At 42.8% G+C, this 20,847-nt stretch overlaps 4 protein-coding genes across 6 annotated transcripts; all 4 read left to right on the top strand.

Moving 5' to 3' along the window:
* The first annotated feature begins 475 nt into the window (after window positions 1–475).
* Window positions 476–7,077, top strand: LOC115760976 (ATP-dependent translocase ABCB1-like). Of its 2 annotated transcripts, XM_030702579.1 has the most exons (9): window positions 476–1,331; window positions 2,438–2,657; window positions 2,834–3,114; window positions 3,173–5,120; window positions 5,364–5,669; window positions 5,730–5,869; window positions 5,938–6,499; window positions 6,564–6,710; window positions 6,775–7,077. In XM_030702579.1, exons 1-9 carry the CDS (start codon window positions 1,216–1,218, stop codon window positions 6,973–6,975), a joined length of 3,921 nt encoding a protein of 1,306 aa, XP_030558439.1. In that variant the 5' UTR covers window positions 476–1,215; the 3' UTR covers window positions 6,976–7,077. The 2 variants fall into 2 exon arrangements, with proteins under 2 accessions (XP_030558439.1, XP_030558438.1); XM_030702578.1 differs by lacking the exon at window positions 476–1,331 and having other exon boundaries at window positions 2,334–2,657.
* An 839-nt stretch (window positions 7,078–7,916) lies between these two features.
* Window positions 7,917–11,759, top strand: LOC115760876 (ubiquitin carboxyl-terminal hydrolase 20). Its single transcript, XM_030702438.1, has 5 exons — window positions 7,917–8,243; window positions 8,317–8,653; window positions 8,713–9,463; window positions 9,529–10,934; window positions 10,994–11,759. The coding sequence occupies exons 1-5, from the start codon at window positions 8,163–8,165 to the stop codon at window positions 11,296–11,298; spliced, it is 2,880 nt and encodes a 959-aa protein (XP_030558298.1). The 5' UTR covers window positions 7,917–8,162; the 3' UTR covers window positions 11,299–11,759.
* Window positions 11,760–12,063: 304 nt separating this feature from the next.
* On the top strand, window positions 12,064–14,041 carry LOC115760827 (SET domain-containing protein SmydA-8). Its single transcript, XM_030702351.1, has 6 exons — window positions 12,064–12,250; window positions 12,324–12,775; window positions 12,836–13,264; window positions 13,327–13,434; window positions 13,491–13,675; window positions 13,727–14,041. Exons 1-6 carry the CDS (start codon window positions 12,119–12,121, stop codon window positions 13,966–13,968), a joined length of 1,548 nt encoding a protein of 515 aa, XP_030558211.1. The 5' UTR covers window positions 12,064–12,118; the 3' UTR covers window positions 13,969–14,041.
* Window positions 14,042–14,360: 319 nt separating this feature from the next.
* On the top strand, window positions 14,361–20,568 carry LOC115760857 (synaptic vesicle membrane protein VAT-1 homolog-like). 2 transcript variants are annotated; one of them, XM_030702410.1, is made up of 3 exons: window positions 14,361–14,543; window positions 18,656–19,492; window positions 19,558–20,568. In XM_030702410.1, exons 2-3 carry the CDS (start codon window positions 18,756–18,758, stop codon window positions 19,973–19,975), a joined length of 1,155 nt encoding a protein of 384 aa, XP_030558270.1. In that variant the 5' UTR covers window positions 14,361–14,543; window positions 18,656–18,755; the 3' UTR covers window positions 19,976–20,568. The 2 variants fall into 2 exon arrangements, with proteins under 2 accessions (XP_030558270.1, XP_030558269.1); XM_030702409.1 differs by lacking the exon at window positions 14,361–14,543 and adding an exon at window positions 17,367–17,614.
* The last annotated feature ends 279 nt before the right edge of the window (window positions 20,569–20,847 follow it).

The raw sequence follows: 20,847 nt of genomic DNA, 5'->3' as shown, positions 1-20,847 counted from the left end.
GCTAACTTAACTTTTGCTAAACTGTTGTTAACAGCGAGCGCGCTTTCTTAATAAGGGCACTCCGATTCTCTTTAGCATAAAGTAATACGTTGTGGTAAATAACTGAACAATTTAATCGATAGTAATGATTTTGATATATTAAAAAAATAACAGTGCTCTAACACCGTTCCGAATCTTAAACAAATTTACGTAAAAGTATTAGACTTGCACTTGAACCACAATATCTTATCTAAGAATAAGGTACATATTTATTGTAGATATACATTATATTTTAAGTAACTTTACACATTAATTCTAAACTGATTTTTCGGAAAGTTTTTCAGAAAACGAATTAATTATAATTATCAAGTAGCTTATTCAAAAGAACTGCTAGTTCGCACTGAACTGAGTCACTGATTGAACTCAGTGTTGAACAATTTTATGATGCATTGGGCGGGATCAATTCAAATTATATTATATACTCAAATTATAAGGTTTTTAAAATTTAATCATATTATTGTATGGATAACATTGTGGTTTATTAAGCTATCATGACCATACCTAACATTTATTAAATTCACTATGCTCCTAATATTTGAGCCAAATCTTATCAAGATCGTACTACTTTATCATAAAGCTCCCAGCAATTATGAGCTTTACTATTCTTCACACATATTTGCAAACTCGTATATGTCTGAAAGTACATTTTATCTTCGGCTCTTCGGTTATTTCATTTGATTTCTCTAATTTTCATATTAGAATATTCTTTAGTACCTTGTAAAATTCTGTTATCTGCTGGAATCACGCTCTACTGATGAAGCTTTGGCAATTAACAAGGAAATTGAATATGTAATCGGCTTTGATAGCAAAAAGCGATAGAGATAAGCATAAACAGAGAGAGAGAGAGGGAGGGAGAGAGCGAGTGAGAATCGAATCGCTCTCTTTAATGTTGATTCAAAAATGAATGATGACATCTAAAAGTTTTCTATTTAAACGTGACTTGATTCCGTTTGGTTTTTGTTTAGTCCGTGGTCATGCTCTTTGCGCCTACTCTTAGCTTGGCACAATAAATTGATAAAAATGAGCCGATATCGACCAATATAAGTTAGGGCCCAACAATACATATATATAAGCTTAATTGTTGTGGCCAATTTCGCAAGTCTCCTTCTATCCGTCGTGTTATGCAGTTCCCCCTTTAAACTAAGTGCGTAATATTTTAAGTTATTATCATATATAATGATTGCATCATACGGCAATGCCGTCAAGGACGACGATAGTCGTTTGTCACAGTACAAGACGAATATTGTCTTGGGTGAATCCTTTACTGCCAAAGACAAGGAACGCAAAAGCTTGTGAGTTGAATAATTATCCTGGATTCTTTGAGTTCCTGTGCGGTTTGATTGGTCCGGCAACAATTTCGTTTGCCTACCTTTCCCCATCACAGCAAATTAACAATAAAACGCGCAAAAAGAACTTATCCAATGTCGTGGCTGGGGTCAACTGATAATACAACTGATAATTTGTGGCAACTTCATAAATACATAAATTTGCTCCGACAACCCCGACAATTGCATAAGATTTCCACTTATAACAATATATATAGTACAAGAATAATGTTGATAGGTTTAGATGCCAAATTGATCGAATTGAAATGTGTGTATGTAATTATGTATGTATATGTATGTATGTGTGTGTGTGTGTGTGTGTGCGTATATACGTATGTAACATATGTATGCATGTAAATTGTCTTATAAAATACCAATAGCAGACAAATTAGTCTTGTTGCGCGGCAAATTTAAATAATAAAACGTATTTATCAAAGCTGCCCTCCTCCTCGATTCTCAAAAGTGTAAGTAAGGCTTGCAGGCTTCACCCATAAATTAGGCGCAGGCGGCTTCAACGCTGGAAGCTGAGGAGCCGGAGGAGCACCAAAGGGGCGGAGCAGGTATGTAGGTATGTATGTATGTATGTATGTATGTATGTATGTATGTATGTATGTATGTATGTATGTATGTATGTATGTATGTATGTATGTATGTATGTATGTATGTATGTATGTATGTATGTATGTATGTATGTATGTATGTATGTATGTATGTAGGTATGTATGTATGCATGTATGTATGTATGTATGTATGTAGGTATGTATGTAGGTATGTATGTATGGATGTATGTATGTATGTATGTGTGTATGTATGTATGTATGTATGTATGCATGCATGTATGTATGAATACATGTGTGTATGGATGTATGCATGTGTATGTGTATTAATGTATATATATATATATATATATATATATATATATATATGTGTGTGTGTGTGTGAGTATGTATGCATATTCACATGAGCAAGCAAATCGTTGCTAAATTAAGATCCAATCGCGTGCGAGGAGGTGTGGCTTAATAGGTTTGATCTGATCTTAAAAATGCAGTGTACTTGGCGTATAATTATTACAGTGAACCAAATAAGAAAAAAAAGAATTCCAAGCATAAAGAATCGGCGGACAGCGATGAGGATGACAAACCGAAAGAAGACATCAAGCCAGTTGGTTTCTTCACGATGTTCCGCTATGCATCAAAGAAGGATCGCATCCTCTACAGCATCGGTCTGCTCTGCTCGCTTGCAATGGGTCTGACGACGCCAGCGAACAGTTTGATCTTTGGAAATCTTGCTAACGTAAGTAAATTAATATGCAATCTTGACCTATTTGGGAAGATCTCTTGTTGATTAGAAATTCCCCTAAGCCCCGCTCGTTAGGTTGATAAAATATGAAGAGAAAGTTCTGTTAAGTACCTTAAATCCCACCTTATTTAGCTTTAAATATTAATGCTCTCTAATTTCCCAACTTTTAGGACATGATTAACTTAAGTGGGATTGGACAGGAAACTACTTATACGAGGGAATCCTTCCATTTCGAGGCCCTGTTGGACGCGGTGCAAAATTTTTCGCTGAACGTGACCTACATTGGGCTTGTAATGCTCTTCTGCAGTTACATGGCCATCACATGCTTCAATTATGCTGCCCACTCGCAAATAATGAGCATACGTTCCAAGTTTTTCCAATCTGTACTGCATCAGGACATGAGCTGGTACGATATCAATCCGAGCGGCGAGGTAGCCAGCCGAATGAACGAGTAAGTACTAGTCTTTCAATATTTGCCAGATTTAAATTGTGCATCTTAAACTCCACAGAGACCTATCGAAGATGGAGAATGGTCTGGGCGAAAAAGTTGTGATTTTTGCGAATTTAATGGTCGCGTTCGTTGGATCCATTATCCTTGCCTTTGTCAAAGGCTGGCAGCTCTCCTTGGTCTGCCTGTCCAGTCTGCCGGTGACCCTAATAGCCATGAGCTTTGTGGCCATAGCCACATCCAAGTTGGCTAAGCAGGAGGTCAATATGTATGCTGGTGCCGCAATCGTTGCCGAAGAGGCTTTGTCCGGAGTACGCACAGTCAAGGCGTTTGAGGGCGAGCATAAGGAGGTCGCCGCCTATAAGGAGAAAGTCGTCGCTGCCAAGGATCTGAACATTAAGCGTAATATGTTTTCCGGCATTGGTTTCGGCCTCTTGTGGTTCCTAATCTATGGCTCGTATGGCCTGGCCTTCTGGTATGGTGTTGGATTGGTTATCAACGGTCGCCACGATCCATACTATGACAACTATACGGCCGGCACGATGATAACAGTGTTCTTCTCGGTTATGATGGGCTCCATGAACCTAGGCATGGCATCTCCGTATATTGAGGCATTTGGCATAGCAAGGGGTGCCTGTGCCAAGGTATTCCACATCATTGAGCAGATGCCAACCATCAATCCGATCCAGCCGCGCGGCAAGAGCCTCAATGAGCCGCTGACAACCATTGAATTCCGCAACGTTGAGTTCCAGTATCCCACGCGCAAAGAGATACCCATTCTGCGAAAGCTTAATCTGCAGATCCATCGCGGCCAGACGGTGGCTCTGGTGGGCCCCTCGGGATGTGGCAAGTCCACCTGCATACAACTGTTGCAGCGCTTTTATGATCCGCAGGCCGGAAACATTTTCCTTAACGGCACCAACATTAAGGATATCAACATTAAATGGCTGCGTGGGCGCATCGGAGTGGTCGGCCAGGAGCCCGTGCTCTTTGGCCAATCCATATATGAGAACATACGATATGGCCAAGAGGATGCCACTAGGGCGGACATTGAGGCGGCAGCCGCAGCAGCAAATGCGGCCATATTCATTAAAAAACTGCCGAAGGGCTACGATACACTGGTGGGTGAACGTGGAGCTCAATTGTCCGGCGGGCAGAAACAACGCATTGCCATCGCTCGCGCTCTGATTCGTGATCCGGAAATACTATTGTTGGATGAGGCGACCTCCGCCCTCGATACGGCCAGCGAGGCCAAGGTGCAGGCTGCCCTGGAAAAGGTTAGCCAGGGTCGGACCACCGTCATTGTGGCCCATCGTCTATCTACAGTACGTCGTGCCGACAGGATCGTGGTGCTGAACAATGGCCAGGTCGTCGAGACCGGCACTCACCAGGAACTGATGATGATAAAGGGCCACTACTTCAATTTGGTAACCACGCAGATGGTGGATGACGATGGCAGCGCTCTCAGTCCCAGCGGAAACATCTATAAGAATCTCGATATAAAGGATGAGGACGAACAGGAAATTAAAATTATACACGACGCTGTCGACGAGGAAGAAGATCCGAAACTTCAAAAGAATAAGAAAAAGGCAAAGAAGGACAAAAATGAGAGCTCTATCTTGTGGGGCATCATGAAGCTGAACAAACCGGAATGGATGCAAATCACAGTGGGTTGTATATGTTCGATCATAATGGGCTTTGCGATGCCCGTTTTCGCCTTGCTCTTTGGCAGCATTCTGCAAGTTATGGAATCCCAGGACGATGATTACGTCAGGGAGAACACGTCCCAGTACAGTCTGTACTTCCTGATCGCTGGCATTGTTGTTGGCTTGGCCACATTTATGCAGATATTCTTCTTCGGCATTGCGGGCGAGCGCCTCACGGAGCGCCTAAGAGGTCTGCTGTTCAGTAGCATGCTGAAGCAGGAGGTGGCCTGGTTTGATGATCGTGCCAACGGCACGGGAAGTCTCTGCGCCCGGCTATCCGGTGATGCAGCCGCTGTACAGGGCGTAAGTTGATCAAAAATGTTTAAGCAATATATATTTGTAGACTGCATTTGGTTCTTTAACGGGTTTTGTAATTTCACAATGCCCCTGCTATGCCGATATCTCTAGAGATCGCACTCTTAGCTCGTGCCTCGTCTCTCCTGCCTATCGATAGACTTTTTTAATATCGATTATTAACATGGGTATTCTTTCAAGTAACATTGCTCCTATTACATACTGCTATATATTTTGTATTTATCCTTGCAGGCGACAGGTCAGCGCATTGGCAGCATTATCCAATCGATCGCAACTCTGCTGCTGAGCATCGCCCTATCCATGTACTATGAGTGGAGCTTGGGTCTGGTGGCCTTGGCGTTTACGCCCTTAATTTTAGTCTCCTTCTATATGCAGAGCATTATAATGGAACAGGAGAATATGGGCAATGCCAAAATAATGGAGAACACAACCAAATTGGCCGTTGAGGTGGTCTCAAATATTCGCACCGTGGTTTCCCTGGGACGAGAGGACATGTTCCATCGGAGCTACATCGAAACGCTGTCGCCAGCCGTTAAGGTGAGCGAGACACTTCTCGTGCTTCCGACAATCATATATTAACCCTATTTCATTGTGTAGACTTCCCAGAAGAATACGCACTATCGAGGCCTTATCTACGGCCTGGCAAACTCAATGATGTTCTTTGCCTATGCGGCATGCATGTCCTATGGCGGTTGGTGTGTGGTCAATCGGGGTCTCAAGTTCGGGGATGTGTTTAAGTGAGCCACAGCGAATCCAACAAACCTTGGAAAAATTACCCATAAGTATGTTACATGTCCCATTGCAGAGTATCGGAGGCATTGATCATAGGCACGGCATCCATCGGCAGCGCCTTGGCCTTTGCTCCCAACATGCAGAAGGGGATAAGTGCAGCGGTGACCATACTGAGATTCCTGGAGCGTAAGCCACTAATTGCCGACAGTCCTGGCGTCTCCTTGAAGCCCTGGCACTCTAACGGCAATGTGATGTTCGATAAGGTGCAATTTAGCTATCCAACGCGTCAGGAACTCCAGGTGCTCCGGGACCTAGTTCTGGCGGTGCAAACTGGCCAGAAAGTGGCACTGGTGGGTCCGTCAGGATGCGGCAAATCCACTTGCATTCAGCTGCTGCAGCGATTCTATGACGTGGACGCTGGCGCCGTGCAGATCGATGGCCACGATATCCGACAATTGGCCGTTTCAAATCTGCGCATGCAGCTGGGCATTGTCTCGCAGGAGCCGATACTATTCGATCGCACCATACGTGAAAATATTGCCTATGGTGACAATTCCCGAATCGTCACCGACCAGGAGATTATAGCGGCGGCCAAGAAGTCCAATATACATCAGTTCATTGCCAATTTGCCACTGGTGAGTCTCTGTCCAATATGCTTCGCTAAAATATATGACAACATCTTCCCTTCTTTTTTGCCAGGGCTATGAAACACGAATGGGTGAGAAGGGCGCGCAGCTATCCGGAGGGCAGAAACAACGTATTGCCATTGCACGCGCCCTAATTAGAAATCCGAAAATACTTCTGCTCGATGAGGCTACCTCCGCACTGGACGCGGAAAGTGAGAAGGTAAGTTGGCAACTATTTTTGCTACATGTAAAATATTTAATGCTTATTCGTGCTTATCCAACAGATCGTTCAAGAGGCATTGGATGTGGCTGCCGAGGGACGCACCACAATTAGCATAGCCCATAGATTGTCCACCATTGCTGACTCGGATATAATCTACGTATTCGAGAACGGAGTCGTCTGTGAAAGCGGCAATCACAAAGAGCTTCTCCAGAACCGTGGACTCTACTACACGTTGCACAAATTACAAACCGGCACCATGTAAATGGCTTTCGATCTATTGCAGCCTTGCAATCAAAGCACAACTAATATTATAATATATATGGATTTACACGTCTAGATCCATATTAATATTTTAGTTCTTAAGATACAAACTTCCAGAATTTAATGAAAATTTGAATATTTCAAAGCTCTAAAATATTATATTCTTTCATCAACGGTTGACAATAACCTGCGTCAAGATAGCATCGGTCATTTTGAGAAATACAAATAATTTGAATTGGTTTGTTCCCGCTCATTGCCTAATAAAATTGTGCAACACTAATTTCAAGAAGTAGTTTAGTTCCAGTTCGAGCTAACAGTTCGATAAGCATTTTGACGGAACTACATTAGGGTAATTATGTAATTTTCTCTGTCTGCAGGGACGGCCTTAACATCACAAAATAATATATTGCTCCGGTTCCGGAACCAAGTTCGAAATATAGCTGGTAAAAGACCGTTCTTAGTTCATTTTTAACAGCAAATCCCTTTTTCGGCACAAATTTGAATTTAGCAGATCACTGGATAAAGCTCAATCGATATCAACGGCAAAATCTAACTATAACAGAAGCGAATTTAGTTAAATCGATTTCTAAACCTTATAAGTTGTACATTCAATTGGAATAGATATGGAACGCTACTTATTTGTAATGCTCTTCTACTAAGCCAAGAACAGCAAAATATCGACTATCTTATCGGATCTACCGAACTGATCGACTGGCCTCCACTGAGACCCGTGCAAAGCCTAACACAGGCAATCCGACACTAGAACATGTTTTATAGAGCAAATAATTGGTTGATTGAATTTTTTTTAAAAGGTCACAATAGCAATATGGCAGTTTTGACCCACACTCGATTCGCTGCTGTGCTATATGTACTCGTGACAAAGTAACAAGTGCGTAAGTATCGGCCATCTCTATATTCGAGCGAACTGTCTGAAGGCATAAAAACAATTTTTTTTTATTTTTATAGCGAAAGTGGTAGATTTTTGTCCTTTAAAATTCGTGGATACAACCATTGGTCAACTTGCATGTTCTGGAAGCTTCGGTCTTCCAGTACAACGCCTGGTCAATGCAGTAGTTACATTCGCTAGCGTAGCGTTCAAAGCACCACAAAAATAAAAAAAAAAAACGAACTCTTATCAAAATTCTCAATTAAAGTTGTAATAATAATCATTCGAAAGCGAACCATATAATGAGTTTGAGTTTCAACAATCCACAAAAATGCTCATACATAGAAAGTAAGCACTGCACCGAATTGGACCTGGGTCAAAAGGTGAGCCAGCAGAATCAAACTCTGTTACATGACTTTTCAATTTTACCAATACCCTGCACTCTTATTGATATAGACGATAAACAGCCTGTCGATGCGTAACATGCGATACCAGGATAAAGGAAAACTCTTTAGCTGCTCGCTTAATTCGTTAGCCAAGCGCGATGACTTCGATGATGAAGCCACGGGCTCGGGCACTGGCCTTGTCGGCCTGCAGAATATTGCGAATACGTGTTACATGAATTCGGCTCTGCAGGCGCTCAGTAATTTATCTCCGGTGACGCATTACTTTATCAACTGCAGCGATCTTGTGGAGCATATTGCAAGCACGCCGCGCTCCAAGCCGGCTGGTTTAGCTAAAAGCTATCAACGCCTGATGCAGGAAATGTGGCTGGATGTCGACGATCCAAAGGGTAATTAGTATATGCATCTCGTTTGAAATGCTTCTCAATTGAATATTCAATTATTGCAGATTTTCTGGCGCCGCGTGGTATTTTGTATGGCATACGGTCAGTACATCCAATGTTTCGTGGCTATCAGCAACATGACACGCAAGAATTCCTACGCTGCTTTATGGATCAGCTGCACGAGGAGCTAACGGAGCCGCCACAGCCGCAGCTACCACAAAGCCAACAGCAGCAGCAGGCGAGCGAAACTGATGATGAGAATTGCGATGAGGTGCCAAAGGCATGTCATACGCCCAGCGCATCAGAAAGCGAGTACGATACCTGTGAGAGTAGCATCTCGGAGCGCTCCTCAGAAGTTATAATGAAGACAGAGTACTACATAGCGCCGCATCGGAACAGCAGCAGCAATCCCATATCAGATACATCCACAACGCAACAGCAAAGCCCGAAGACAGTTCAAGAATCGAAGCCAGTGGAGGCGGCACATTCAATCATCAGCGATGTATTCGACGGCAAACTGCTATCATCTGTGCAGTGCCTGACTTGTGATCGGATCTCTACACGCGAAGAAACATTCCAGGATCTATCGTTGCCCATACCGACCCGTGACTTTCTAAATGTGCTGCACCAGACACACAGCCTGAGCGTACAGAGTCTTAATGCAGCCGACCTGGCATCGGCGCGCAGCAACGAGGGCTGGCTTGCCTGGATGTGGAATATGGTGCGCTCATGGATATTCGGTCCATCTGTAACGCTCTACGATTGCATGGCCAGTTTTTTCAGCGCGGATGAGCTCAAAGGCGACAACATGTACAGGTAAACGGGGCGAATTGATTATCATATAAAGCAAATACGTAATCCCTGTGTATTTTCGGTTGCAGCTGCGAACGCTGCAACAAGTTGCGTACGGGCATCAAGTATTCGCGTGTGCTCAACTTGCCGGAGGTGTTGTGCATCCATCTGAAGCGTTTCAGGCACGATCTCTCCTACAGCTCAAAGATATCCTCGCATGTGTACTTTCCGCTCGAGGGCTTCGATATGCGGCCGTATCTGCACAAGGATTGCACATCGCTGGTGCCCACGTACAATCTATGCTCGGTCATTTGTCACCATGGCACCGTCGGAGGCGGCCACTATACGTGCTATGCGCGCAACGCGCTCAATGGACGCTGGTACGAATTTGATGACCAGCTCGTGATGGAGGTTACGCCCGATGTAGTACAGAACTGTCAGGCGTATGTGCTATTCTACCAAAAACACAATCCCCAAATGAAAATGGTGCGCGAGGAGGCTATCAATTTGTCCACCTCGAATCCGTTATACGAAGGCGATATACAATTCTATGTGACACGCGAGTGGCTATCACGGCTGGCCACGTTCTCGGAGCCGGGTCCGATAAACAATCAGGATATGCTGTGCCCACACGGTGGTATTCTACATTCCAAAGCATCGTTAATTAGTCAAATTGCCGTGCCCATTCCGCAGCCACTGTGGGACTTTCTCTACAACCGTTTTGGCGGCGGTCCGGCCGTTAACATTATGTTCGAGTGCGATATATGCAAGCGTGCCGCCGATGTGCTGTATCGCCGCCAGCAATACGAACTGGCCGTCTTTACCAAATACAATGTGCAGCAGAGCGAACTGGATGCGACTGCCATCTATGCGATCGCCATGCCTTGGCTGCGCGCGTGGCAGCAGTTTCTGCGCGGTATAACCCACAAGGAGCCGGGACCCATTAACAATGAGGGCATTGCCGACACCAATTTGCTGAACGGGTCGGCCATCAGCTGTGTGCGCGCTGGCTCTGACTATGCACAGCTCAATGCGCCCCTCTGGCGATTTCTACGCGGCATTTATGGCGGCGGACCCGAAATAATGCTGAGAAGTGCGTTGTCCGATGATGAGGCCGATGAGATTGAAATAATCGATCAGGACGATGACGAGGATGAGGATGAAGATCTGGATATTTCCACTGACATCTACCAATACAATCAATCGGACACGGAAAGCAATTTGGGCAGAGCCCACAACGAAAGTCCAACGCCATCATCATCGCCAGGACCAGAAATGCGGCCAGCTGAGCAGGATCTGCCGCCCACAAAGCCCGAAGCAGCATATACAGATACGATGTCAAATGGCAACACAACCAGTACCAACAATATTAGCTCAAGGCGTGGCCGTTCGAATGCCAGAAGCATTAAGGTCGCAGCTTTGCGTATGAATATGCGTAAGCGTGGCCGAAATCGCAACGCCCTCAAACAGCACTCCGAGATGTTTGGTGCGAGAGGTAAATATGGGCAGCAATCAAATTTATAAGCAATATTAAAGAATTGTTTAACCGTTAAGGTCTCTATAATCCGCAAGCGGATGCTGCCTCTGGAGCATTGATTAAAACTGAGGCTGACCACGATATTCGAGACAGGGAACAAAGAGCGACAGCGACGGCGACGGCGACGCTGGAGACAGGAACTGCATTTCAAACAGAATACACAATACCATTCCAAAGTGATAATTTCCAGGTTAATGGGGCGCGGGATAAGAAGCGCGAGAGAAACAAGCTGCGCAATCATAACAACAAAGAGAATGTTAAGCTGCAGAAATTTGTGATGCTGCGCGAGGCAAATGGAGCCAATGAGGAGACTGATATATGATCGACAGCCGGTGCGAAACGGAAAACTGAAGCATTTTATGAGTGTCAATCGCTGCCGATGTTTAGGCCAAAAGCAAAGTTTAGGCATTAGAAATAGTTAAATACCTCACTGTTTAATGGGGTGGAGGCTATATATATATATATATAAACTATGTAAAAATTGTATTTATAAATTGAAACGTATGGATTGCTAACAAATATTATACACACACAACGTTAGCCCTCGTCAGATACGAGTTGTTGTTGTAGATACCACCCCCGAGAAAGATGAATGAAAGTTATCAAAAAAGCAAAAAGCGAGTGTTACGCTTTGTGTTACACATTTACACCCAATCACCACGCCCAACCCACTCCCTTCCTTAACTACCTCCAGACACACAAATTGTACATAATGTTGCCTCCAAAGGCGCAAACACAGAAAATAAATGAACTTAAGTAACGAAACACAAAAAACAAAACCAAAACTAATTAAACGATTCAAGAACTGTACGCCATTTGTGAATTTCCAGTTTAGGATCTGTTCTGTTGGCATCCCATCAGCTGTTAGTTCGGAGCAAATGGGATGCCAACTAGAAAAGAATCGTGCTCAGCACTGGTCCACCCCACGTTAATTGTGTGTGGTCTATTTATAGAGCCCCCCGTACGGGCTCTCTATATGCTCTCTATATGCCCATCTCTCTTGTCCCACATCTCGGCGCTGCTCTGGTCTGAGGCAGTGAAACGGAAACGTGTGTGCATGCACATGCATTGTGTCGAAATTCTCTAATTGAAAATCTATAATTTGAGTGGCGGCATTTCCCAGAGAACAATTGCAAAAAAGAATGAATCCGTGTCAGGTGTGCGAGACTGCAACAAAAAACAAATGCTCCAACTGCAACCAGGTCTCATACTGCTCGGTGCAGCATCAGAAGCAGGACTGGAAGGCGCACAAATCCCAGTGCTATCCATTTAAGGTTCCAATTAACTTTAGATGATTCAATTGGAAGCTGCCTTCAAATTCTAACCTCAAAAACTGAACTGTTGCAGATAGCGCAAAACGAGCTGCTGGGTCGCCATTTGGTAGCCACACGTAACATCAAACCGTATGAGATTGTCATAAAGGAGGCGCCGCTGGTGCGCGGCCCGTCCCAAATCTCGGCGCCGGTTTGCATGGGCTGCCTGAACTGCATCGAGCCGAACGATCACATCACCTGCGACAAGTGCGGCTGGCCGCTTTGTGGGCCGGAGTGCCACGCTCTGGACGAGCACAGGGCCGAGTGCCAGCTGACACAGGAGAGGGGTCAAAAGGTGAACGTGCAGGAGTTCAATGGACCGCATCCGCTGTACACCTGCGTCAGCACGGTGAGATGCCTACTCATTGGCGAGACGAATCCGGCAAATGCGGCGAAATTCAAGCAGCTGGAAACGTTGGAGCAAACACGTCGCGGCTCGAACCAGTGGAAGGCTGACCTGGCCAGCATTGGACAGTTCATACCCAAGTACATACATCCCAGCAATCATGTCAAGTATATTGCCACTTAATCATTTTCCCCGCACAGATTCTTTCGCACACAGAAGTTCAGCGAGGAGGAGATCATGCGTGCCGTGGGCGCTCTGCAAATCAATGGACACGAGGTGCCCACATCGGATCCGCCACATGTGGCGGTATTCTATACGGCCTCGTTTACGGAAAACTCGTGTGTGCCCAATCTGGCCAAGAGCTTCAACAAGCACGGACACTGCATGCTCTGGGCCCCGAAGGAGATCAAAAAGAACTCGCATTTGAGCATTTGTTACTCGGACGCCGTCTGGGGCACAGCCGATCGCCAGCGGCATCTGATGCAGACGAAGCTCTTCAAGTGCAGCTGCGAGCGCTGCCTGGACGTCACCGAGCTGGGCACCAACTATAGCGCCCTCAAGTGCGAGGATCGCAAGTGTCCCGGCCTCTTGTTGCCGAACAAGGCGGACGACTGGCATGGCAGCTGGCGGTTTGTGTTTATGGTTCGTCTTTCCAACGAGATCTTTAAATCGAAATTGTCTTTGGTTTCAGCTGTCGCGAGTGCCAGAAACAAGTGCAGCGAAAGTACGTGGACGGCATATTGGAGCGCGCCAGTCAGGATATTCAAAGCATGGAAAAAACGGCCGAAAATGGTTTCAAGTAAGTCAAGGTTGCCTTCCTTAAGCTAGCGATCAACTCTTCACTGTTACTCCCAGATATCTTAAGCACTACGAGAAATGGTTGCCCACGCAGCATTATCACCTGAGCGAGGTTAAGATTCTGCAGGTGCAGCTGATTGCCAAGGATCAGCAGGAGCTAATGATACTATCCGATGAGCATCTGCAACTGAAATTGAAATATGCCAAGGAATTGATTGAACTCTATGAAACTCTAGCGCCCTGTAAGTTGATCCATATAAAATGTACTCAAATTTACTAAAATTATGAAATAGGTGAAGTCCGAATGCTGGGTACACTCTGCTTTGAGCTGCATTCAGCTATTTCCGAGAATACACGACGCATCGCGCTACAATCGAATCTCTCACCCAGGGAAATGCTTGAGGAATCTTTGCTGTATGTGGAAAAGTGCGTCAACTATTTGCAATACGAATCGGACATATTTGTCGAGGGGCATATCTTAAAACAGGCGAAAATCAATCGTGACGCTTTGCGCATGGTCATTAGAATATCTTAATCATGTACTTACACTCATTTTTGACCTTTTTATTGATTATTTTGCTGCCGGTGAAAGTATAAAAAAAACCACAACAAATAAAGGCGCGCTAAACAATATATATATTATATTAGAGTAGCCAGCTTTTTGTCACGCTATTCATATCAGTCAGCTAAATGACTTGGCATATTCAGTGTTGCTAAATGTTGTTAAGAGCTGTGCTGTGAAATACGTTGGAGCACTGGCAGTTAAATTTTAAATGCAAACTTTTGGCACTTAAACTGCGCAGACGCGTTTCTTATATTTACACTTACATTGCTGTTTTGTTAGTATCCAGCAAAGGAGATTTCAAAGTCAAACGTATCCTCCTTTGAGTTGTATGCCGTGCGGCAACGGTTGTCTATAACAGTGAAAAAGGATTTGCAAGGAAAACAAGTAGCGCAAAAAATTATTGCATTTTTAAAAGCGCTTCAGGAGCGTGGACATAGTTAACATTCAATTTTTGACTATTTTGATAAAAACAAAGAAGATTTATTAACTGGAGAACCTTCCAGTAACTACAAATTGTGTCGATTGATAATAATATTTTTTATAAGGTAAGCTGCTAATTAAGTTAAATTACGCAATTCGTTTATGACATATGGATGAGGCGTATTCTATCTTTGGGTGTACCGTTAGCAAAAAAAAAACATACAAAAACAAGGATTGCCTAGATTTGGGTATCATATTTCCATGTTATTGGCAAATAGCGTTACTGAGGCACATTTACTGCGTAATTCGTAACTGGCGTGCCAAAACTGGGCGTCTGCGTGGACCCACTCACATATACATATGCATACATGTATGTATGTACATACATTCAAGCCAACATAATACATACATAATATTCTTGTATACCATAATAAAGCATATTTAAATTGTAATCGTATAATGCTATCATGCATAAACAACTCCTCCAATGACCATCGAGTGCATAGTAAATAAAAAAGCAGCTCGTGGCATCCTATCAGTCCCTGGATATTCCACTCGACAACGCAAGTGCTCCAGTCTTGAAATTGAAAACAAAAGAAATCCGCACTCAGATTCTAATAGTATATATGTGTGTGTATATATGTATATAATCGACGATTGTAAATTAAATTCATATCAGAAATCATAATCACAAGCCGCAAACGTGGACGCTGGTCTTTTGTGTTGATCATCGCCAATAACACAAAGGGCCTAAAAATAGCATCGGCCTGTGTACAGTTCAGTCCGGTTAAATGCAAGCGATTACAATAAAATTGAATGTCTCACTGATGCATAATTTGTTACATTTCCCCGGCATGTAAATCAGCTGCCCGCCGGAGCAACTGTGAGAGGCCGTTAAAAGCAATTGGGCCACATTTTTAAGGCACTTTGGCGCCACAAATGCATTGTCAATCATTATTCAAACGAATGTATCTATTATTCAAATTGAATGGAGAATTCCATTTCCAATTAAAGTGTGGCTCAAAATAATAATAAATCAATTATTTAGCATTTGACGAGCCTTCATGAGCTGATCTCACAAACAATTGACCCATCTTCTGTGCCATTGGCATTATTTCTTTTATTGAACATGAGAGTTTAATTGATAACATAAATTGACTTTAATTAATGTTAATATCTGTGCGCAATAAATTCGTGTGTCGCAAGGTTTACATTGTCCAATTTTATGGGACTTTCGCTTTTTTCGATCTGAAGTCGTAAAGCACTGCGTATGTATTTACACATATACATACATATATGCATATACATATGTATGTATATTTACGTTCTCAAAGTGTGCCTGTCGTATAACTCAAGATGTTTACATTTTAAGTGTTGCGAAATGTTCACAGTCAAAAACTGACCTCATCGCATTTTCACCAGGCTGCAAAGTGATTTCTGAAATTTTTATTATCAGGATGCAAAGATATTAAGGCGTAAATTCATGTTTAGCAACAAAGAACAAAGACAGCTTTACGCACAAAAGATGTGCGTATGTATGTGTATGTGTCTGTTTGTTTTTATGTATATATGTGCATTGCGTTTTCCATCTCCGCATTCTGTTTTTAACACACCAATTCCATAACTTGTGTAGCTTGCGGCCAACAGCCAATGCGCTTTTTCACAGCCAAGCGGAGTTGAGGGTGGGATTGAGAACCAAAACAAGAGCTGCAGAGAGTGAGAAAGAAAGAAGAAGATGGAAAAAGAGAAAGAGAGGGTAAGAGAGAGAGAGAGCGAGAGCGACAAAGTGTGTGAGAGCGAGCAGTTTGCCGGCTCATGTATTTTGCACGCGATGAGTGCGTGATAATCACGCAGCACTCACATGTTTGTTGGCTGTTGTTGTGCTTATTGTTGTTGTTGTTGTTGTTGTGGTAGTACTGGTGTTGACCCTCATTTCCATTCAAACATCTCGCTTGCTCGCTTTAGCAAACAAAAAGCGCACACACTTAGATAAGTGTGGATATGTACATGTGTTAGTTTGTGTGCGTATATAATCGATTCGATTGTGTATGTACAAAGTTGTTTATTTGTTTTGAGTTGAAACAAACAATAAATAACAATTCTTTAATTGTAAATAAAAATAATCAATGAGTAGTGTACTATCTCAATAGCTTTCTTACTACGTAATGCCACACGCAGCGACTTGGAAGGTGACTAATTCAGTCTTTTTCCTTAAGATGTTTTTCTTAATTCATTAACATATTTTCAGGAATATAGAAAATTTCGAGAATAGAGTTGAGGGCCGGTTGACAACACCACCACGCGTCGCAGTTCTGTTTATATTTGTTTTGGCCATAAATCTACCGTTTACCCCGATTAATACGTGTATATACATATGTACATATACTTATAGTAAATAGAATATAGTATACAGTTTGTTTTTGTTTTTTACTTTGATTATGTTTACGAACCGCTTCGTATTTGTTTTGTTCAGAATTTTTAATTCGATTAACGGACATATGTGCACACATACAAATGAATATAAACAAAAGATAAACAACAACACTGGCTGACAACACTGACAAAAATTATTGTGTTCAAATCAAAGCAGATATTTTTTTAATGTAGTGAAAACCCAACGAAAAAGAAGGCGGCTGATATTTACCTTGAATAATATTTTCTAAGGTTTGCGCTTGTTTTGGCGTATTCCATTAAAATTAGCAATTTGATGTATCCAAGCATCTAGAACAAATTTAGTTTGTATGTGTATCTCAGTACACGCGCTCAGTGCATGCATTGCGTGCCTGTATTTTGTATCTATCCGTGTGTATGTGTGTGTATGTGCAGCTTTTGGTTTTTCAACTCATTCCACCTCTGTTGACGCCGACGTCGGCGCTGCTGCCGGTTTATTTTGCTTTTTAGAGCGCGCATCGTCTCAGGAAAATTTCAGTTGTTCTTTGGAATTGCGCTCGACAAGTCCAGTGCTGGAAAGAGCTACTACAATTCAATAAAAAATAAAGAAGAAAAATCTGTGAAACTCTGTGTAAAGACAGTGAAAAAGTGTTTGAAGAACCTAAGCAAAGTTAATAACATTTTGAATGTGTATTATCGCTAATTAAAAAATACAAATACAAACAAGAAATAAGCAAAGCCAATAAAATAATAAAATGCCGGTCGATATTTGCAGTCAGCAGCACAATATGATTAGCTCAATAAGGTAAAGCCCATATAGATTTTTATTGACTTTCTCAATTGCTGTCATAAAACTAAAGTTTTAAACGATTTTCATAATGAGTGCAAAAATAAAATAGAAATTTTTCAAGTGCTTTTTTTTAATGAGATGAATGCAAAATAATCCAGCACACGCTGAATTTATATTAATTATCTAGTATCTACCTGTAATTATCGGATACTCGTGCCAGGGCGCAAACACACTTACATCAATCTGTCAAGTGAATTGATCAATATTCATAAATACTGTCATGCCAAATGCTCAATAAATAAAACATAACGAATTGATTGCATAAATTGATAAAGATCTATTGCATATTTATATAGAAGCACACCTGTACACTTGACCTTTTAGGCACAAGCTACTCCCCCATTGTCTACACCTGAGACATCGTGTCCAGAAAGCAAATAGGTTTTACATTAAAGTCAACTTTATTGTGGTTGACATTGAAGTCAAGATTATTCTATAAAGGAAACAAAGAGAAGTCGTTTAGAAATACATTTTATATTATGATCTGAGGATCAATCAAATATTACTTCATGGTTCTCTAAAAATCTGCCATGCATTTTTGTTGTGTAATGAAAAACAAATGCGTTTCCAAAGCAAAAGGCAAACAAATTGACCTTGTTCCAAATCGGGCTATGTAAACGATAAAGCGCGTACGAACTCGTATAAAGAATAAATGCTCAGCAATATGATATAAACATTACATTTGCTTGTACTAAGATATTAGGCGAAATAATTTCAACAATTAATTATTTGTTATCTTATCATAAGGCTCTTTTGAACATTTCATAGTAAATTTGAAGTCAAGTTTTGTGTATTCAATACGTTTTTTTTTCGTAATTCTTACAATACTGAACTGATTTCTTTGCTAAATATCTTCTTGATCTTGGTACGACCTCTAAATCTCTAGAATATATTTTTTTGCAAATAAAATTTGTGCTACCGACAAGTATAAATAAGTATCCACGCATATTAATACATATATATGCTTAAATTGAATGTGATTTTCTTATTTTTCAGCGGAACAACAGATACCTCTTCTTTGTCGCTTGACGCACTCTCCTTGACGTCTGCTCTGCCGCCGACCGATTCCGAACATCATCATCACAACACGCACAACATGAACAAATTGTGCCGTCAAGTGTCAATTGAGTCGCCCGGGCCGGGCGTAAAGAATTGTGTTTTTAATTTTTTCGTGCCCATTGAGGATACACCGGCACATGGCGCTCGCATCAAGATTGTCTGCGCTGGCGCCTGCTATCGTCGCAGAGACCGCTCCAATTCGATAACCAGCGTATCGTCAGTTTCGTCGGAGTTGAGTGATTACTGCCCGTCGGGCACATCGATGTCGTCGATGTCATCGCCGGCTCATCAGGGCATACGTGAGGGCTCATTCTTTCCTGGCTTCGAGGTGGCCGGCGTAATTGAGGCGCTGGGCTCCGAGATCACAGAGGCAAACAACTGTGGCCTGCGCATTGGACAGCGCGTCATTGTCTATCCGTTTGATGAGACACCTGCCGGCTATGCAGAGCTGCTGGTGGTGCCCGATCTAAAGCACATTGTACCGATCCCGGATAGTCTGCCCATGGAGGAGGCAGCGATGCTGCCGACAGGCGCACTGCTGGCCATGAATGCTGTATTCAAAGCGCAAGCCGTTGTCACGGAGATACTAAATCAGCGCGCCGCCACGGATCCCAACAAGAAGTGCAAAATCTTAATCGTAGGCACAGGTGGCTTGGCTCTTTGGGCGGTGCGTATTGCATCCTATCATTTTGCATCGACTGGTGCACACAATGTGGACATAACGGTGGCCAGTCTCCGGGACGAAGGTTTCCGTTTAGCTACAGAGATTAAGAAGTGAGCATTAGACGCCGCGTACTTATCGCCAACTATCTAAACTAAATATTAATTCTTGCTTGCAGTGTCAGCGTTGTGCAGTGGAACGAGTGTCTGTATGAGCCGCAGCTCATTGAGCGCACCAAGGACGTGTGCGGCGGCGCTGTCGATGTGGTTATTGATTTTGGCACAACTTCCAGAAGTCTGCATCGTTCCATGCACTGCCTGTCCAAGGGCGGTGTCGTGCTGATTAGCGAGGAGGTGGCCGAGAAGCTTTTACCGAAATTCTCCAGGCTATCGAATGAGTACCAGCAGGAAATAATACCAATATCGAATGGCACCGCCGAGCAGCTGGCCGAACTGGTGCAGTTGGTGGCAAACAAAAAGATCGAGCCGCCACCGTACTCGGTATTCCCGTGCGAGCAGGCCGCCGAGGTCATACAGAAGCTGTGCAATTCCGAGATACCCGGTCGCGCCATCCTCCGCTTCCACGATATTGAATAGATCTGCAACTATAAAAGCATTAACTCATCTTATATGAATATCTCTGTTAGTTTTACTCACCCACACCGCACACACAAAACACTTGGCGCACCTTCCAAGCGAATTAGCGGATCAAGCTCCTCGGATCCCGCACCCAACCCAACCCAAACCAAACACTAAAATATGTGCTTAATATTCGTAGCAAGTATTCGTTATCGTACTGTTTGAGTTAGTCCTTCAATAAGTTTTCAATTCTCTTGAAAGCGACCAGTGATTTCATTAATTTCATTAACTTCATAATTTTTAAGCATTTTTTAGTATTATTATATTTTGTATGTATATATGGATTGTGATTGATTTTAATTTAAGCAGCCCAAAAAACTTTTACGACTTGATTTGCGTACACTTTTATGTAGTTCACGTGTCGTTTATGCTTCAATGTTGATTTATTTAATTGGACTCAAAATCACAGGCCATAAAAATAGAAGCGCGATAAAAAAAACGTTCAGAATAAATGTTATATAAATAAAAAATAAACAAAAAATTGTTATGCATGCAATGCAAAATGTTTGATTCAAATTGCTTGATACTTGTACTCAATACGTACCCAAAAAAGCTTACATTATATTCAATTATCAGTAATCATAAATAAAAGCATACGCATACCAATATATACCAATGTACAAGCCTCTCCTCCAGCTGCTGCTCCACTAACATGCGCCAGCCTTTACCTTGTGCGTGCTATGTTTAATCTTGACATGATAATACAAGCCCGAATGCTGGCGAAACTTGGCATCGCATCGCTGGCAGCTGTAGTTCTTCGCCGGCTGGTGACGCAGCTTGTGGCGGGTCAGTTCCTGGGAGCGTCGGAACGCCTTATCGCACACGTTACA

The sequence above is a fragment of the Drosophila novamexicana genome, unplaced genomic scaffold (assembly GCF_003285875.2).
Source record: "Drosophila novamexicana strain 15010-1031.04,08,12 unplaced genomic scaffold, DnovRS2.1 tig00000462-arrow-pilon, whole genome shotgun sequence".
Classification (NCBI taxonomy): domain Eukaryota; kingdom Metazoa; phylum Arthropoda; class Insecta; order Diptera; family Drosophilidae; genus Drosophila; species Drosophila novamexicana.
This window is presented reverse-complemented; position numbering and strand designations above follow the sequence as displayed.